Source organism: Leopardus geoffroyi, chromosome A1 (assembly GCF_018350155.1).
Source record: "Leopardus geoffroyi isolate Oge1 chromosome A1, O.geoffroyi_Oge1_pat1.0, whole genome shotgun sequence".
Taxonomy (NCBI): domain Eukaryota; kingdom Metazoa; phylum Chordata; class Mammalia; order Carnivora; family Felidae; genus Leopardus; species Leopardus geoffroyi.
Genome location: NC_059326.1, coordinates 82,746,190 through 82,766,513, shown reverse-complemented (window position 1 = coordinate 82,766,513; position 20,324 = coordinate 82,746,190). Strand labels below are relative to the sequence as shown.

The 20,324-nt window shown below is 44.6% G+C and overlaps 1 protein-coding gene across 1 annotated transcript in view; it reads right to left on the bottom strand.

Moving 5' to 3' along the window:
* The window catches only part of CFAP97D2 (CFAP97 domain containing 2), a 29,025-nt gene extending 17,777 nt beyond the window's left edge, over positions 1 to 11,248 (bottom strand). The window contains exon 1 of the mRNA XM_045475316.1: positions 11,150 to 11,248. Coding sequence (XP_045331272.1) covers positions 11,150 to 11,200 — 51 coding nt within the window. The 5' untranslated portion in view covers positions 11,201 to 11,248. The remainder of the gene's footprint in view (positions 1 to 11,149) is intronic.
* Between the last annotated feature and the right edge of the window lie 9,076 nt (positions 11,249 to 20,324).

Below are 20,324 nucleotides of genomic sequence, written 5' to 3'. Positions count from 1 at the left end.
ACAGTCACACAGGAGTCAGAATGGCACTGGATATTTAAAAGAAGGTGGTGGCTGCAGCAGAGGGCTGGCCATCCGTTAACATAGCTCATGCTCCCCCAGCTGCAGTCTGGAGCTGTCCCTGGGAAATGGATGTCCTGTCAGGGACAGCATTTCCCAGGACTCCTGGCACTTGGGAGTGGCCATGTGATGAATTCTTGCCAATGCAGCATCAGCAGAGTGAAGTTCCAGTTTTAGGCCAGGTTTTCTAGGAAGCAGGTGTGCTTTCTGTGTCCTCTCCCCTCACAGAGCCTAATGGTGGAGGAGCCACAGGTGAGTGGAGCTGGTCTGGAGTCGCCCACACACGGGCACAGGAGCAGGGATTACACGAGGATGATATTAGGGCCTATTTGTTATAGCATGTCTCATTACCACAATTTAGGATGAGGGCCAGTGCCTTTAACATACTGAGGGAAGGTGATTTCGATCCTAGAATCTCATACCAAAGTTTCTATCAAGAGAGATGAGAGAATAAAAGCATTTTTAACGCAGAGACAAAAAAGAAAAGAAAAAACAAAACAAAACAAAACAAACCCAAGCAAACGAAAACCTCTGCTGCACTTGGGAAGCTCCCGCAAAATGTGCTTCATCTCAGCGAGGGCATAAACCAAGGTGCTGAAAACATGGTGTCCAGGAAAAGGTTTTTCAACATGGGAGACGGCACAGGGAGCTCCCGGCACATCATCAGCTCAGCGGGCCCAGAGCGTACACAACGTGCCATCCCACCAGAAGCAGTAAGGTGGAGGGAGGACTGCTGAAGAGGGGTGGGGGGTGGGGGACTGAAAGACTATTTGATGTTCTTGAGTGTTTGAGAATTTATTCATCAGCATTTGATGACTGATGGAATATTTGAGAAAAAATAACTACAAATATACAGAAAACTCAAGCAATGTGACAACAAAGCAACTATTAACCCTTATAAGAAATTGTAAGAAAGGAGATATAATTACAACTCGACTCAAAAATAAGTGGTTTTGCATAGTCATTATAACTGGTTATTGACTTAATAAAAACCGATTATATTTATGTTGAGAAGATACGGTAAATGAGCATATTCTTCTGAAAAATGGAGGTCAAAACCAGGAGAAACTGCCAGAAGCGTTGAGCACGGCTGCCTTGGAATGGGGCTTTGCCATGGGGAGAAGCTGCTGTTTTTCTTAAAGTGTTTTGGTACTTTTTAATTTTTTCAAAAGTGCTTACGTTACTCTGACAAAAATTAAAAGTAACTGAAGAATTATCGAATGAAAAGATCCAGTCCAGAGAGTACTAGAATGGAGAGAAGCATAATCCTCCGTGTAGGCTCTCGAGGGCCAACAGCAAAGGAGAGGCAGCCAAGCCTGGCCGAGTGCAAGAGCCTGACACCCCGGTGACGCAGAAGGGCTCGCCTCAGCCACCTCAGCTGCCGGTGCGGCTAGAAGACAGTGTAAACAGTCCTTTCCAGTTGGGTTTTGCCAGACGAGTGTGCACATGGAATAGAGGGTTCTGATGGCTCTGGAAGATCAGCAGCCTTGACCCTGCTCTGCCTCCTTCGTTGCACCATCTACGGGTCCCACCAATGTGTTTTAGGAAGTGTGGGGGGGAGGGGACAGAGACCAGAGCAAAGATATTGAAGAGCCCCTCCCCCCGTAGAGAATTAACAAGCGCAAACATCCTGTCCTATAGAGACGTCACATTGCACCTGACACTGTATCCTGCTTCAGCCTGCCCCCTGCACCTCCCCAGGCCACCCCATCCTGAAGTCAGCCCCTATCCTTCCCACCTTGTGTCTGCATTTTTACCACTATGAAGGCACCCATAACCAATATTTTCTATTATTATCTTTTTAAATTTATGGAAATCATGTTTACCTACCCACTCTGCTTCTTTTTCCACTCAAAATTATGAATTTAAAAAAATGTAGTGTAAAATTTTAACCACAAATAAAAATGAGAAAAATAGTATAACAAACCCCCATGGAGTCTCACTCAGCTTCACCAAAGCCAACTAGGGGCCAATCTGGTTTCATCTCTGCCCCCACCCACTGCCCCTGCCCCACCTGAGATTGTAGCAAATCAAACCAAGCAAATCTTTTTCATCCTTAAACATCTTAATATATGTCTCCAAAACATAGGGAACCTTTTAAAAGTACATGCTTACAATACCATAATCACACCAAGTTGACAAGTTCTTTTTTAAAAAAAAATTTTAATGTTTATTTATTTTGGAGAGAGAGACACACAGAGTGTGAGCGGGGGAAGGGCAGAGAGAGAGGGAGACACAGAATCAGGAACAGGCTCCAGGCTCCAAGCTGTCAGCACAGAGCCCGACGCAGGGCTGGAACTCATAAACCCTGAGATCATAACCTGGGCTGGGGTCTGACGCTTAACTGTCTGAGCCACCAGGCGCCCCTACAACAGTTCTTTAATTAACTATTCAGGCACCGCCCACATGTCTTCTATTATCCCCTCCCCTCTCCTCTCTCTTGTTTGCTTGTTGGACTTAGGACCTATGTCAAAAGGTCCATAAATTGTACTTACTTGATGTATCTCTTGCACCTCTTTAAATTATAGTTTTTGCCTCCATTTCCGCCCTTGCAATGTGTTGTAGGGAAATCAGATAATTTGTCCTGTAGACTTTCTCAGTCTGGATTTTGCTGACTGAATGCCTGGCACTACCTATAAACTGATAGTTAGAAATTCAGGTTCAATTTTTTTCCTTGGCAAGACTACCCCATGGTGATATTTTATCACAAGGTACACATTTCTGCTTATCTCTGTTTTTGTGAAAATTAGAAACATTCTGATTCTGTCATCCATTCCACATTTATTTGCTGGAATGCGTCTACACTTCACTTTTGCAGGATAACTGCATTCTCTTTATTTACTAATTTTCAAAATAACAAGTTGTTCTTAGCACCTTCCAAAGGAGGTGGATAAGGTGTTTCTGTTTAACATCATTAGGAAGTAAAAAATTCAAACATATTTGATATGTTTCAGTACACTGCCATTGACATCCTTTTTGATAGTCAACATGTCCCTCTGGGGCCAGTGAGACAGTTGACTTTTATTTTTTATTGTTTAATTTACATCCAAGTTAGTTAGCACATAGTGCTATAGCGATTTCAGGAATAGATTCAGTGATTCATCCCCTGCGTATAATACCCAGGGCTCATCCCAACAAGTGTCCTCCCTAATGCCCTTTGCCCATTTAGCCCATCCCCTCTCCCACAACCCCTCCAGCAACCCTCAGTTTGTTCTCTGTATTTTTTTTTTTTCAAAATTTTTTTTTCAACGTTTATTTATTTTTGGGACAGAGAGAGACAGAGCATGAACGGGGGAGGGGCAGAGAGAGAGGGAGACACAGAATCGGAAACAGGCTCCAGGCTCTGAGCCATCAGCCCAGAGCCCGACGCGGGGCTCGAACTCACGGACCGCAAGATCGTGACCTGGCTGAAGTCGGACGCTTAACCGACTGCGCCACCCAGGCTGTTCTCTGTATTTAAGAGTGTCTTCTGTTTTGTCCCCCTCCTCATTAAAAAAAAATTTTTCCCTAATGTTTATTGATCTTTGAGACAGAGAGACAGACAGACAGAGCATGAGCAGGGGAGGGGCAGAGAGAAAGAGAGACACAGAACTGGAAGCAGACTCCAGCCTCTGAGCTGTCAGCACAGAGCCCAGTGAGGGGCTTGAACTCATGAACCATGAGATCATGACCTGAGCCGAAGTTGGATGTCCCCCTCCTTGTTTTTATATTATTTTTGTTTACCTTCCCTTATGTTCATCTGTTTTGTATCTTAAAGTCCTCATATGAATTAAGTCATATGATATTTGTCTTTCTCTGACTGACTAATTTCGCTTACCATAATACCCTCCAGTTCCATCCACATAGCTGCAAATGGCAAGATTTCATTCTTTTTGATTGTCGAGTATCAGATACCACATCTTCTTTATTCATTTATCTCTCGATGGACATTTGAGTTCTTTCCATACTTTGGCTATTGTCAGTAGTGCTACTATAAACATGGGGGTACATGTGTCCCTTCAAAACAGCCCACCTGTATCCCTTGGATAAATACTTACCAGTGCAATTGCTGGGTCGTAGGATAGTTCCATTTTTAATTTTTTGAGGAACCTCCACACTGTTTTCCAGAGTGGCTGCAGCATTTTACATTCCCACCAGCAGTGCAAAAGAGTTCCTCTTTCTCTGCATCCTCGACAACATCTGTTGTTGCCTGGGTTGTTAACGTTAGCCATTGTGGTTTTGATTTGTATTTCCCTGAAGATGAGTGATGTTGAGCATCTTTTCATGTGTCAGTTGGCCATCAGGATGTCTTCTTTGGAAAAGTGTCTGTTCATGTATTTGGCCCATTTTTTCACTGGATTATTTGTTTTTGGGTGTTGAGTTTGAGACGTTCTTGATAGATTTTGGATACTAACCCTTTATCTGATATGTCATTTGCAAATATCTTCTCCCATTCTGTCGGTTGCCTTTTAGTTTTGTTGATTGTTTCCTTTGCTGTGCAGAAGCTTGTTATCTTGATGAGCTCCCAGTAGTTCATTTTTGCTTTTGTTTCCCTTGTCTCTGGAGACATATTAAGAAGTTGCTGTGGTCGAGGTCAAGGAGGTTTTTGCCTGCTTTCTCCTCGAGGATTTTGATGGCTTTCTGTCTCACATTTAGGTCTTTCATCCATCTTGAGTTTATTTTTGTGTCTGGTGTAAGAAAGTGGTTCAGGTTCATTCTTCGGGTCGCTGTCCAGTTTTCCCAGCACCACTTGCTGAAGAGACTGTCTTTATTCCATTGGATATTTTTTCCTGCTTTGTCAAAGATTAGTTGGCCATACGTTTGTGGATCCATTTCTGGGTTCTCTATTCTGTTCCATTGATCTGAGTGTCTGTTTTTGTGCCAGTACCACACTGGGCAGGAGGCTTTGGTTTTCTTCTTCAAGATCGCTTTGGCCATTCGGGGTCTTTTGTGGTTTCATACAAATTTTAGGATTGTTTGTTCTAGCTCTGTGAAGAATGCTGGTGTTATTTTGATAGGTATTGCATTGAATATGTAGATTGCTTTGGGTAGTATAGACTTTTTAACGATATTTGTTCTTCCAATCCGAAAGCATGGAATATTTTTCCATTTCTTTGTGTCTTCTTCAATTTCTTTTATAAGCTTTCTATAGTTTTCAGTGTATAGATTTTTCACCTCTTTGGTTAGGTTTATTCTTAGCTATTGTATGGTTTTTGGTGCAGTTGTGAATGGGAACGATTCCTTGATTTCTCTTTCCGTTGCTTCATTATTGGTGTATAAGAATGTAACCTATTTCTGTGCATTAATTTTATATCCTGCAACTTTGCTGAATTCATGGATAAGTTCTAGCAGTTTTTTGGTGGAATCTTTTGGGTTTTCCATATAGATTATCATGTCATCTGCAAAGACTGAAAGTTTGACTTCCTCCTTGCCTATTTGGATGCCTTTTATTTCTTTGTGGTGTCTGGTTGCTGAGGCTAGGACTTCCAATACTATGTTGAATAGCAGTGGCAAGAGTGGACATCCCTCTCGTGTTCCTGACCTCATGGCAAAAGCTCTCAGCTTTTCCCCATTGAGGATGATGTTATCAGTGGGTTTTTCATATATGGCTTTTATGGTCTTGAGGTACGATCCTTCCATCCCTACATTCTTGAGGGTTTTTATCAAACAGTTGGCTTTTTAAACAATGCTAATAGCCTTGACAGCTTCTTTGCTTTCTGGAGTGACAAGGTGATACAGGGTTATCTTGTAAATATCCTATCTTAACTGGGAATCTACCATTTTTACAGCAAAGCCTGGTTCTTCCAGTGGGAAATGACATTTAGAGACCATGGTCTGGGTGCTAGTTTTGTTTATACTGGGTTTTTTCTTTGAAGGCCTTTGCCATAGACAAAGCCCATTTGATCCTTCCAGCTCCGGTTCAGAACCCCATTCCATTTAGCTGGGCTCTTAGTTCTGTATTTCCCTTCTCTCGAGCCATAATTCCCAGTTCTCAATGACACCATCAGAGCTACTCATTGGCTTTATCCCACCCTAAACACCCATGGTCCATAAGAATAATACTGACTTCTTGTGGACATTGGCAACATATTTATGTCCCTCGGGTAAGGGAAACAAAGGCAAAAATAAACTACTGGGACTATACCAAAATGACAAACTTTTGTACAGCAAAGAAATCATCAACAAAGAGAAAAAGGAACCTACAGAATGGGAGAGGATATTTGCAAATGACATATCTGATGAGGGGTTAGTATCCAAAATAAGATATTTGCAAATGACATATCCAGTAAGGTTTAATATCTAAAATATATAAAGAACTTGTCTAACTCAATGCTGAAAAACGATCCAATTAAAAAATGGGCAGAGGCCCTGAAAAGACATTTTTTCAAGGAAGGCATCCAGATGGTCAACAGACACATGAAAAGATCCTCAACATCACTCATCATCAGGGAAATGCAAATTGAAACCAGTGAGAGATCACTTCAACCTAGTCAGCATGGCTAGTATCAAAAAGACAAGAAATAACAAGTGTTGGTGAGAATGTGGAGAAAAGGGAACCCTCATCCACTGTCGGTGGGAATGCAAGTTGGTGCAGTGGAAAACAGTATGGAAGTGCTACTGGTGTGTAGTACTCAAAAAAATAAAAATAGAAATACCATATGATCCAGTAATTCTACTACTGGGTATTTACCAAAAGAAAGTGAAAACACTAATTCAAAAGGATATATGCACCTCTATGTGATATATAATATATAGAGAGTATATGTATATATGTATATACTATATACATATACTATATGTATATACATATACTATATACATATAGTATATACATATAGTATATACAAACAGTATATACATATACTATATACATATATACATATATGTACACTATATATAGCATATATATATACTATATGTACACTATATATATGCTATGTATATGCACTATATACATATACTATATACATATATTACTCAACCATAAAAAAGAGTGAGGTCTTGCCATTTGTGACATCATGGATAGACCCAGAGAGATACAATGTTAAGTGAAATAAGTCAGAGGAAGACAATATGGACTCTTAATAACCAAACAAACAAACACCAGACTCATAAATACAGAAAACAAACCAGTGGTTGCCAGAGGGGGGAGAGCTGGGGGATGGGTGAAACGGACGAAGGTGGTGAGGGGTACAAACTTCCAGTTATCAAATAAGTAAGTCAGGGAGATGAATAGTACCACACAGAGAACTGTAACAACCCTGTATGGTGACAGATGGTGACCACACTCATGGTGACGAGCCCTGAGCAACGTGTAGGACTGTCGAGTCACTGTGGTGCACACCTGACGCTAATACAGCATTGTGTGTCAACTCTACCTCAACAATAAAAAAGGAACACATAAATGTAAAACATAAAGACAACTGAAATAGTTCCTCTCAATATGGTTATGAAACCAATTGAACCTGCACTCAGGTTCATTTTATTTTCGGTATTTGGAATGCTTTTTAAGTTTAATTTTGTTTTATAATATGTAACATATTTACCTAGCTCCAAAGTCCAATCTGTCCAACAAGCACCTTTTCTAAGAGGTCCCTGTCATCTTTGCCCTGCTCCCTGATGACAAGTCTAATTTTGCTGTCATGCCTTTCATTTCTGAAAATATGAGGATATATAATAGGTGTGTGTATGTCAATATATTTATATGTAAGTATATATAGATATATTTTCAATCCCTCTTTTGTGGATAAATGTAGCACATTTTACACATCTTTCTCCATGTTGCTTTTTAAATCTCACAATATATTACAGACACAATTCTATAGTAGTCCATAGAGAGGTTTCTTATTCCTTTTTTGGACCTGCATAGTACTTCATCATGTAAAAGCATCATCCTAACTTACTGACCCAGCTTGTTTTTGATGGACATTTGGGTTAGCTCCAATTTTGCCATTACAAATATTGCAGCAATTAGCATCTTTCGCAATTTCTTTTTGGATCTTTGCCAGTGTGCCTCTGGAATGGGTACTGCTGGGCTAGAGGCCAAGTGCATGTGCAGTTTCGTTAGGTATCACTAAATCCCCAGTGGGGCTGCACTCTGCTGCGTGCCCACAAGCGCTGCTGACACTGCTTCTGTCCCCAGAGCACTGCCAACAATCCGGGGCATTTTTGCCAGCCTGATAGGTGAGAAATGGTATTACAGTGCAAATTTCATTTGCATGTCTCTGTTATAAGTGAAATTGACCAACTTTTTGTAGGTTAAGAGCTGTTTGCAATTGTTTTTCTGTGAACTTTTGTTCATATCACTTGCCCATCTTCATATGGAGTGGTTTGCATTTTTCTTCTTATTTTTAGAGGATCCTTGCATATAAGGGTATTAACCTTTTGTGATATAAGTTGCAATTACTTTTCCCAATTTAAATTTGATTTTCTATTGATTCTCCTGGGTTCTTCAGATATTTAGTCATTTCATCTACAAATAGAAAAAAAAGCCAGATACGTATTTCATTTCATTTTCATGCCTAATGGATTTGTCTTGTCTACTTGCTTTGGCTAATACCTCCAACACAATTTAAAAGGGTATATAAGAGTGTAGGCATTCTTCTTTTATTTCTTACTTCATAGGGAATACCTTGAGTGTTTCCCTATTTTTAAAAAATGTTTATTTATTTTTTAAAGAGACAGACAGAGTGATAACAGGGGAGGGGCAGAGGGAGAGGGAGTCATAGAATCCAAAGCAGGCTCCAGGCTCTGAGCTGTCAGCACAGAGCCTGATGTGGGGCCTGAACTCATGAACTGCGAGATCATGACTTGAGCCAAAGTCAGACGCTCAACTGACTGAACTGCCCAAGTCCCCCTAGTGTTTCCCTATTAACTGAGATACTGTCTTAGGGCCGAGATATTCATATTTTATTATGTTAGGGAAATATCAGTAGCAATTTTTCTATATTAAGATTATTTTAGTTTTATTTTTAGCATGAATGGGTGTTCAGGCTCTAAGATAGAAGGTCCTGTTGAGATGCCAGACTGACGACAAGGCACTGGATTCTAGAGATGCTTTGGGCACAGCACTTTCCCATAAATCTTTTTTCCCCCTTCTAGTGCATCAAAGTCCTTTATGTTCCCAAGGAAGCCAAGCAGTAAGAAACTAAATAACTCTAAAGAGCTGGCTCCTCTTACTCTTAAAAAGGAAGAAGGATTTGTTTAAGTTTTAGTGCCAAGTGGTGAGGTTTGGGGTGGTAAAAGGAGGCCTGCTGGCTCTCCCTGCTGCCTCCAGGGGGGGCCGTGTGGCCTCTGCTCCAACGCCCTTCTGCTCAGGCCCAGATTCCAGTCATTCACTGGGGCCTTCCCCATCTGGAGCATCTTGTCTTCCCACCATGAGGTCTGCACCACAGGATGGCCCTGCCAGCACTCTGCACCCTCTGCCCTCTGATGTCCTCCTGTCCTGACCTCTCCTCTCCTTGCCAGAAAGCCTCTGCTGGGACTCTTGGCACCACCCCCACCTGGGCTGGTCCCTCTGGCCCCGGTTGCCCCCTTGTGTACCCACTGTGCCCTTCTTTTCAGCTTTCTTAGTTGACTGTACCTGAGACTGGCTCCCTGTCTTCACTTCATTCCCTTTCAGGTAAGACGCATGGCCCTCCCTTTAACACCTGATGCTGGGATCGTGAGTTCCTGGGTCCGCGCCCTCTGCTGCTGGCCACGCCATATCGGAGTGTTTCAGCGCTGCCTTCTTAGGCCCGGCAACCACGTTGTTTCTGGGACGTCTCGGAGCTGCACTCATCAGGGCCATGTGATTTCACACTCCACAGCCACACCTGGGTCCCACACCAAATGCCAGCTACTGGCTCTCCCTCTTCATAGCCCCCCACTTCGCACCCTGACCATTTCAAATCTTCTTTGTCTTACAGTCTCTTAGGCATAGAGCCTAGCTACTCACTTACATTGGGGGTGTTTATCAATCACCTACCTCTTGCCGGGGACAATTCTAGTCTCTGGGACACATCCATGAACAAAACTCTCATGGCATTTACATTCTTATCTGTTATTCAAAGAGGCGATGCCAACTGATTTTGTACTTATTGTCATACTCTCTCTTTCAATTTTTCCCTGCCAACCACTATTTGCTAACCGTGACTCACTATGTGCTCTAGGTGCTGAGGATATCATAGCAGCAGAATGCAGTCACCGCCCTCCCAGATGGGAGAACAAATAGGGCAAAATAAACACATTACATCAATCATGTGGTGACATGAGATGGCAGATACAGGAACCGGAGAGGGAAGAGGGTGTGCTTCTTAAGAGAGGGCACAGAGAAGATCGTAGGAAGCCTGGAGGTCTGAGGAAGTGGGGGTGAGCCTGAGGAAAGCCAGGCTCCCAAGGAGGTTAGTGGGTGCAGGGCCAGGTGTGCATGGGCACTGGAGCAGCCTTGAAGTAAGTATGACCTTCCTGAGAACACAGTGTCCCCACCACCCAGGCAGGCAGAATCCTGGGAGGAGTAGAAAGGCTAGCCTGGATCTTGTATCCTGCAGAAACCCTGGGTCCCTGCCCTGGGGAGATGCCTTCAGAACATCACAGAGAAACACTGCCTCCCCAGGATGCTCCCTTCTTAAGAGCATTTCTCAACTTTGAGAAACACAGACACGGAGAGACAGCACCGACTGAGCACCATGGAGTTGGATGGCCCCATTGACGTCTCAGTGGCCACTACGGCAGGCCATTTTGAAAGCACAAGGTGACCTTCTCAAATGATACCCACATTTGCAATAAATAAATGGAAATAACAGCATATCTCCTAGTAGAGCTAAAAGTCAGTTTTTAGTTCTCCCTGGAACATGCTGTTTTGATAGGGGAGAGGGTCCCTGGATCTTTGTGTCTTAACACACTTTCAAATCATTTAGGAAAAATTAAGTACTTTATAAACACGCCATAATTCAGAGTCCTAAAATAACCATAATCCACTTAACAGAATTTTTATTGTGTGGCAACACACATGACCAACCTTTTAAGGAAATATCATTTCAACCGTTCCATCTCTGAAAATAAAATTAGCTTTTGGTTTCCAGACAAAGCGCTGGCATTTTACGGGTGGTGCCCTGACACCTGCCTTTCCTACCTTTCTCCGGTGATGCTGGTAGGCTTTCTCCCAGGTGCGCTGTCCCTGCATCTCAAACAGCAAAACCCACTGCTCCCTTCCACTGGCGGCCTTGGTGCAGGCTGCTGAGGGCTGTGTTTGCTGGGTCACCTGACAGTTGTCATGGTGCCCAAGCCAGGAAGAAAAGAAAGGGCAAGAGGAAGCTTAGCAAAGGAGAATTGAAGATCCTTCTGTTCCAAAAGGGTATTTTCTCAAGAGATCTTAAGTAGCTTAGTGACGCCATCTTGATGCCCACTGCTCACCTCCCCTGTGCTCATGGAAAAGGTCAGAGAGTTGGTCCTTCAGCAGACTTTCCCCTTCCCCTCCTTTCCCTCTCCTCTCCCTCTCCTTTCCCATTCTTTTCCTCCCTTTCCTGCTTCCCATCCTGCCCCCTTTCCTGTCTATCTTTGAATAACCTATAATAATTTGGACAGATATTTTTACTCCAGATTTTATTTATTTATTTATTTATTTATTTATTTATTTATTTTTACTTGCAATGGGTTTAATTGACTTGAGGGTTAGTTATAGAAAGTTTTAGCCATTTTAAGCCATTCCTCTCTCTCTGGTTTTTATCTGGTTGGGATAGGTTTTCCATGAGAAGGAAGAAGTGACAGTGGTATTAGAATATCTGTTGAGCTGTTCATCTTTGTTGAAATCACAGGCATAATATTGGAGATGGCATGATTAGAGGAATCGGCTAATGACAAAATAACAATATTGTTTTTGTTTCAGACTATTGGGTGTCATCACATGCCCATGGTGGACACGTTGTAGCACAGAACCGCATTCAGGGGCTCATTGTTCAGCTGTGTGTCAACAGGCAGAACAGAAAAGGGTCATTATTAAGAACTGTGTTCTGTACATGAGCATGATCCAGTGGCTGTGAGTCTTAGAATTAGCTAGGCCTAAACTGAGTCAGACTTGGGAAGAATAAGATGGGAATAAAATCAGAATATGCCTTTTTCCTACCCAGCTTTTGGTGCTGCACTTAGCTGGTCCTAATGCTTTTCAAAAGTTTGGCAGAAGACTTTGCAGGCTGGTAAAATTGTTCATGTACTGAGAGTTAAAAAGTTGGGTTTTTCAAAAACTAATTTATTTTAGTTCACAGGTATTAATTAATTTTCTAAAGACAATTATGGATACACAGAAGATAGATGTAAGAATTACTGTCTAAAAAATATGGCTGGCACTTTAAGACATAGGTTTCATTAAGATTCCCTAGCCTATAAAATCTATACTTCATATTCGGAGGAATTCTATTAAAATAATTAATTTGTTGGGGTGCCTGGGTGGCTCAGTCAGTTGAGCATCCAACTTTGGCTCGTGTCATGATCTTGCGGTTCTGTGAATTTGAGCCTCACATCGGGCTCTGTGCTGACAGCTCAGAGCCTGGAGCCTGCTTCAGATTCTGTGTCTCCCTCTCTCTCTGTCTTTCCCCGCTCACACTCTGTCTCTCTCTCTCTCTCTGTCTCAGATGTAAATAAACATTTACAAAAAATAAAATAATTTATTTGCTTTACCCAGTTATTGTCATTGGTCAAGCCCCATATTCAGTACTATATTCAGACGCTCAAGGAACACCTGCCATTAATGACATAATGGCATCGATGTTAATGAAGTCCCCAAATGTACTCCAAGATTTTTCTATTCAGACTGTGGGGCTGGTTCTATATGATTCTAGTCTTTTTCTTTTCCAGAGCTTGCCACACATGCTGAGAAATTCCTGGCCATGCTCAGCATCACTGCCAATGACCTGAGGGATGTGAGCAGTGTTCTGTCCACTCTGCTCATGGTTGTGTGAAAGACCACAGCTGGAGGGCGAAGTAGAAGATGGACAGAGTAAATGATGTTTAAAGGTTCTGTTTCTTTTGCTTTTGTTTTTTTTCTTAACACTGTGGGTGCTCAGAGTGGTTATGATACACACATTATTACTGATGCACTTTATCACATAAGTGACCTCAGGGAGGAGTCTTACTCCCACTCACCTATGTTTGCTCTTAACTGACTGACCACTCAATTAACACTGGCTATTTGATTTGACGTGTTGGTGAGGCCCCACAGCAGAGGATTGGAGGAACTAGACGTACCCCACACTGAACCAGAAAGATCACTGTCAGCTGCACGGCACACCCATCCATTCAGGCTCAAACTAAGTGTTGGTTCATAACACATTCTTAACAAGATCAGACCAGAAAAAAATCAGTTAACTGGTAACTCCTTGCAATGTCTCCTGAGGAAATAATCTGAAACACTGACAAGGATTTATGCACATCAAAGAATTATTCATAGGGGCGCCTGGGTGGCTCAGACAGTTAAGTGTCTGACTGTTGGTTTTGGCTCAGGTTATGATGTCATGGTTCATGAGATCGAATCTGTGTCAAGTTTATGCTCACATTGAGGAGCCTGCTTGGGATTCTCTGTCTCCCCTCTCTCTACTCCTCCCCTACTCTCTCTCTGTCAAGATAAATAAACTTAAAAACTAAATAAAATAATTAAAAAAAGAATTACTCATAAAAGTAGAAAATTGGAAAGTCTGGAGTTTAATTAAGAGTGTCAGTATCAGTTTCTAGTAATGTTCTTTTTCTATTCTGAGATCTAATCCATGATACCACTTTGTATTTCGTGAATTTTTAATTAAAGAAATTTTTTAACATTAATCTAGGTTTGAATGTTTCTATTTATACTTTGCACAAAATAATAGCAAAGCCTATTTTGATTTGTTTATTCAGATAATACCTGTATGTTTAGCTTCAGCCTTAATCAGTGTTTTCTGGCTCAGTATTGACTTGAATATTGAGTTTACTAGAAATACCTTGAAATGGTGATTCCCTGAATATGTGAAGGTCATTATTGTACAATTTAAAAATTTTTTTTTAAATGTTTACTTATTTTTGAGAGAGACAGAGACAGAGCTTGAGCGGGGGAGGGGCAGAGAGCGAGGGAGACACAGAATTTATTTATTTTTGAAAGAGAGAGAGGATACAAACAGGGGAAAGGGAGAGAGAGAGGAGACACAGAATCCAAAACAGGCTCCAGGCTCTGAGCTGTCAGCACAGAGCCCAATGCGGGGCTTGAACCCATGAACTGTGAGATCATGACCTGAGCGAAAGTCAGATACCCAACCAACTGAGCCACCCAGGCGCCCCTGTACAATTGATTATAATATTGTATATAATAAATGGTATAAAGCATTTGTGAAGTAATATATGGTAATTAAATCCTTAATATTCATAATTCTTTGTATGTGTCTTGTGACTATAACCTTAAGTTCAGGCTTTGGTTTTGTGTTCCTCTGCCTTCCCACAAGAGCAATGAGATCAAAACCAAGCAACAGACTTCATTTTTATTCCACAGGACAGAGTAGTTTAAAAACAATCTCAAATTACTTCAGATTGATTCAGTTTTTGGAGGCAAATACTGATTCACAGAAGAGTGAATGTGTCTCCAGTGCCCTCTGTAGAGTATGGGTCACTGGAGAGGCCAAACCAAAGAACTGGGGTATCTACTTCAGGAAGGGTGGGCTGGGTTCTTCCCCCAGGGAAAAGAACTGAAAATACTGGATATTGTCTTAGTAAGACTTCCCCCCAAAGCAGCTGCCGAGTTACTACAGACAAGGGACCAAAATGGAGGAAAGTTGCAGCCGCAACTCACGTTGCTTGAGCAGCCCTCAAATAGTGAAATTGGCTAAAGTAGTCCTGGGCTGACCATGTCTCAAGGTGCTAAGAGAAAGTGATGCTCCCACCCTCCCAAGCTCCTCAAACTCTCTGGCATCTCCATGGCATGAGTGTCTGGCAAACTGTCTCTAACTGGAACCAGCAGAGAGCTCAGAGCAGACCCCAGAGAAACAGACACTGAGGTCATGAGACATGGATTATAGGGAAACTACACTTACTGTTTTAAGGGGTAAAAAAAAAAAAAAAAAAAGGAAATATCTGCAGGGTACAGAAACCACAAAAGTTCTCAGTACAGGAGGAACATCCACAAAATTTACAAAATTCGGCCTTGTGCGGAGCTGTAAAACATGTTGTCGGTAGGATCAAGCTAGGAATTAACAACAAAAGATAACTAGGAATCCCGTGTATTTGGAAATGAAGCAATGCAATTCTAAGGCGAGGAACAAGACAGGGATGTCCTTGTGACCTTCAAGAGGGGCTTTCAAACTGAACTGGATACATGTGCTGGGTGTTGTGATGGATTCCAAACGCCAATCGTCGGTAATGGTGGTGCTGACTGTCAGCCTTAGTGCAATAGCATCTCCACGGTGTTAGTCCTGAAAGGGTTCAGTCAGGTCCGTCATTCCTGCCTGAGATGCTCTCAGGGAGTTAGACTAGAGAGAGGAAAGGCTATGCCCACTAGTGATGAATTTCAGTGCACTCTGGCGGAGTGCTGCTCCCCCAGTGCCCACGAGGCAGAGGCCTTGCTCCTGTTAACAAGACGGCATGTTGTTAATGTGCAGCAGAGACGATCATGACTGGGAAAATTATAAACCCGATAGAGCAGAAACAAACAATTCCTCTTGCAATATGTAAGCATCAGGAAGGTTCAGGAAGATTCACAGAGCCTAGAAGACATCTTGGAAAAGCTGACTTCTTATAGGAGGGAATTAAGCGATTTTTAATTTTAATTTTTAAAATGGATTTTACCATATTTGTGTGGTTAATTTTAAACAAATGCATTTGAAGTGCGTATTAGGACTTGCTCACAGTGCTTACAGCCCAGCATCTCCTCCCCGACTCTGCTTCTCGCATCCACTGAATTCAGAGAATCAGACAAACCTAACTCTGTCCCTCACCCCAAACCCAGATGGATCCCCTTGTGAGGCAAACAGCCCTCTCCGGTCACACGGCCAGTGGATGGATCACAGCTTCACCAGCAGCAGCAGTGACAGTGACACTATCACCGTCACCGTGTGTGGCTGAGCCAGCGCGTCTGCAGTGAGAGGCCGTAGATTAAGAAAACTCTAAGCACTGTGACCTTTGCAGGGTCACAGCGTGCTCCCGGCTAGGTCATCTGGACAGGATCTTAAGGACCCTTCTTTTGCATCCTCCCTCTTCCACGCCAGGCTGAGTAGAGTCCTGATTTGGATTTTCAGCCTGCTTTTGCTCAGAAACCCAGCAAAGCCACCGAGTTGCCAGCCCCCAGCATGGAGAGGGGAGGGCACAGAGCGGTGGGGTCAGAAAGACGCAGAGCTGCAGGGCTGGGGGTGGCGTTCTTCCCTGTCCTGAAGAGACTGTCACGTGGGCAACAGCACCCTGTCCTCAGCCCCAACTTATTTTTTTACCTGGCAGCCACTTTTTGTCACTTGCTGTTGGTCCCCAAGTCAGGCCTTTGGGCAAAGCTCTTGTCATCTGCAAGGGAGGGTCACTCCTTGAGGGTGAGGGTGCAGGGAAGAGGCGGTGTTGGCTGAAGAGGAGTCAGCAGGGCGGCCAGCCCTGGTGGGTGCGGGGGGAGAACCAACAAGCCAAGAGGCTGCTGGGGGGTGTCCACCTGGGCCTGGTGTGGCTGCCCTGGTCTCCAGGCCCTTGAAGCTGGGCTCACAGAGGCACGAGCTGAGCACGGGGGTGTGAGTGCAGGGGGCGGGGGTGGGGGGGGGGCCTGGAGACTCTGCCCTGGGGACCCTCCAGAGCCCGGATGCGGGGGCAGGGCCCCAGGCTTTCTCCCCCACGGTTCCTTGCTGCCATTTAAATGCAGATGCAGTTGTAAAATAATTAAAGCATTTTCTTCAGCATAAAAACAAAGAAGCAGTTCATGAGTATTTTTGGCAACATATCCTTCCTTTCAAGAAAAAGGAGAAAATGCAACTGAAAAACTGCACCTTCTCCTCCAATTTAGAAGGAGGATGACCGACAGAAGAGGCCAGCCCTCACCGGAGTGGGGGTGCCTGGACCTTCTGCTGGGGAGCCGCACCGTGGGGCGCTGCCCTCCTGGCACGTGAGGAGACCGAAGGGTGGCTGTGAATGGGGGCCTCATCTCTGTTCTGCTTGCTGACTGTGGAGCCTCGTCTCTGGCAGGGCTAGTCGGGGACAATGCCCATGCCCGGCACTCCATCCCCTTCCCTTCCTTCCCCCAGAGCCCTGTGAGTTTAGAGAGGGTTACCTCCACTAGGTAATCTGGGTGGAGAGATTGCTGGGTCTGTTCCCAGCAATGCTCCCTACCCCTTCCCACGTTTTCACAAGATTGCTTATTGCCTAATTGGAAGACCTTCCAGTGAGGCAACTAGAAAAATGAGCTAATTCAGGGTTTGTTAACCTCAACACTGTTGACATTTAGGACTGCGCGAATGGTTCTCAGTCCTGTCATTGTAGGAGGCTAGCCACTCCTCCCTCCCAGAGTGACAACCGAAAACGTCCCCAGACATTGCCAACTGCCCCTTGGGAGACATGGGGGCTAAGTCACCCCCAGCTGGGAACCACCGATGGGTGAAACTTCAGGCAGGGTAAATAACTAGATTAGTTCTGAGGGAGATTTTCTCTCTGAAGGTCAGCCTCGTAAAATCAGAGCAGTTCAGTCCCTTTCCTGTGTGATGAAAGGGAGGCTGTTATAAATCGTTATTATGAGTTCCAGGCCTCCGGCGAGGGCAGACTGGCCCGAAGAGTCGAAGGGTGGTACCCAACAGCTGGAGCAGAAGGCAGGACTACCCTTGGGAAGGGTCTGTGCCTGTGAGGGGCCGGGGTGGGCTGGGGGCGGGGGTGAGGGGGGAAGACGGAGGGCTGGAGGAGCTGCGGGAGAAGCCAGTGACTGTCGTGTGGTACAGCTGTCCTCAGGAACTTGTAAGCTCTCAAAACCCAGATACAAACAGGTTTCCTGGTGGGGAAGTGTGGTGCGTGCCTACTAGTTCAGGACCAAACGGAGGAGCATTTATGCACATGGCTCAGAAATGAGGGCCTCGGAGGTGGGAAGAGTGGGAATTGACAGAAGCCATAGAGAGGGTAACAAGCCGTTCAAACTACATTTGGAAGTTTGAGCCAAGTTCACCAAAACTGATTAGAAAGACAGATCAAATTTGACAAATCATTTTCTTACTGGCACTCAGCAAGCTGTCCATCAGCCGGGATGTACAGGAACGAAGTGTGTGCTGAGAAATGCACCCCCCTGCCCCCCCGCCCCCCCGCCCCCCCCCCCCCCCCCCCCCCCCGCCACGGTGATTAAGGACCTGGTTCCACCCGCACCGCACCGCCAGGGGTGGGAATCCTGGGCCAGAAGTCTGAGGCATAGGCTCGAATCCCAGCTCTGTCTTGATGCTGTCACTCACCTCTGCACCTCGGCGCCCTTGTCGGTGAGACACAGGGATCTGACGTCCGAGGTTTGCTTTGAGAGGAAGAGAGGACCAGAGGGGAAGACTTTGAAACAACGGTGTCCCCAGGTCTCCAGACTGAACAGTGCTGTCTGCTCCGACCCTCCTCGATTCATAGATTTCTGATACGTGAATAACTACAGGGATGGGGCATCCAGGTTTCCAGTGGAAGCATTTTCAACTTAGGGCAACTCGAATTCACTGAGAAACTAACTGAAATGATCTGAAATTTACCTTTTCGTGATCTTTACTGTTTGATTCTAATTCTGGCAGTTGAAGTGACGCTGAAGAAACATGCCTTTCTGCACAGGACAGCTGTGATCTGTCTCCCCTCCACCTTCACCCCTTCCTTAGGCTACGCTGCTTCACCTTCTTTCATTATTCCTTCCACCATAAATGAGCGTCACTTGAAGCAACAACTCACAAGGGGGGGTGGGGGCAGGAAGGAGGGAGGCCCATGTCAGAATCTGGTGGGTGGGGTCAGATGGGATGCCCCGCTCCTCCCCCCTCAAGGGTGCTGAGTCCTGGTGTCCCTGTTGTCCTGGAAATTATTTTCACCTCCTCGACACAGCCATTTGGAACTCAGACCTGCCAGCACCAGTGCGGAGGGAGCACTTCTGGCAGGGGAGGGGTTGGTCATCAGAACAGATGGAAGGAAGAATGAGTAGTCAGGGAGAATGGACAGGGTTATAGCATTAGTCCGAGCCCAGTCTCATATTTTCAGTAAGGTAGCTGTGTCTCAGGGGTCTTGGTGAGTCTGCTTGAGGGAACACAGCTCCCTAGCCCTGGGCTTGTCAGGGTTTGGGCTTCTTAACTTCCATTTATGCTTTCTTCAAATCTGTGGGGAGATCTCATCATCTCTGCTCTCTTTTCATTACAATCTTATTATAAGTGGGTGTTACAGACACCAGCTGGGTCTGTCCAGCTCCCCTCCCCCCCTCCCCAGACCTGCCCCTGGCTGCCATGGTCCTACCATGTAATGCCCATCACTGCTGCTGGCCTGGGCCTCAGTTGAGTGGATCAATAAAACCATCCTTTTAGAAACTGAAGTTGGTATTTGGGTTCAACTAGCCTGTCTCGGCATGTGCTGGCACCGGGACACCCACAAAACCTGGGGAGTCGAGGGAGCTGCCTTCCACCCTGTGGACGTAGAATCAGGGAGAAACAGCCTCCAGAGATGTGAAGAGCAGAGAAGGGGCATCAGGATGTCAATGGCTCCTGGTGGCATTCTGGGCACTGGTTTAGCGCTGCAAGAAGCCCGGATCTTCTGATAAGTTCTCCTTCAGTCTTGAGCCATCCGCAATGAACACAGGCCAACCCAGAGAATCTAGACCATAAGGGGAAGTAATTCTTTTGCTCGTTGCTCACGTTTGTCCTCCCAGGAAATTGTGCAGGTGACTGTCTTCTTGAATAGAAAAACCTGCAGTTTCTAGTTGACTGGCTTTCTTTATTTCTCCCTTAGAAAACCAAAGAATATTTGCAAGATCTTTAGGTTCATGTTGGCGTGAAGAATTTTTTTTTTAATTTTTTTAACGTTTATTTATTTTTGAGACAGAGAGAGACACAGCATGAATGGGGGAGGGGCAGAGAGAGAGGGAGACACAGAATCGGAAGCAGGCTCCAGGCTCTGAGCCATCAGCTGAGAGCCCGACGCGGGGCTTGAACTCGTGGACCGCGAGATCGTGACCTGAGCTGAAGTCGGACGCTTAACCGACTGAGCCACCCAGGCGCCCCTGGTGTGAAGAATTTTTAAAGTGCTTTGAACTTCCTAAAATGAAGGTGTTCTGCATGGCCTGGCTAACCGGACAGTCACTGAGTAGTTAGACTCTGGACATTATGTTGGGTTCCTCAGACAGAAAC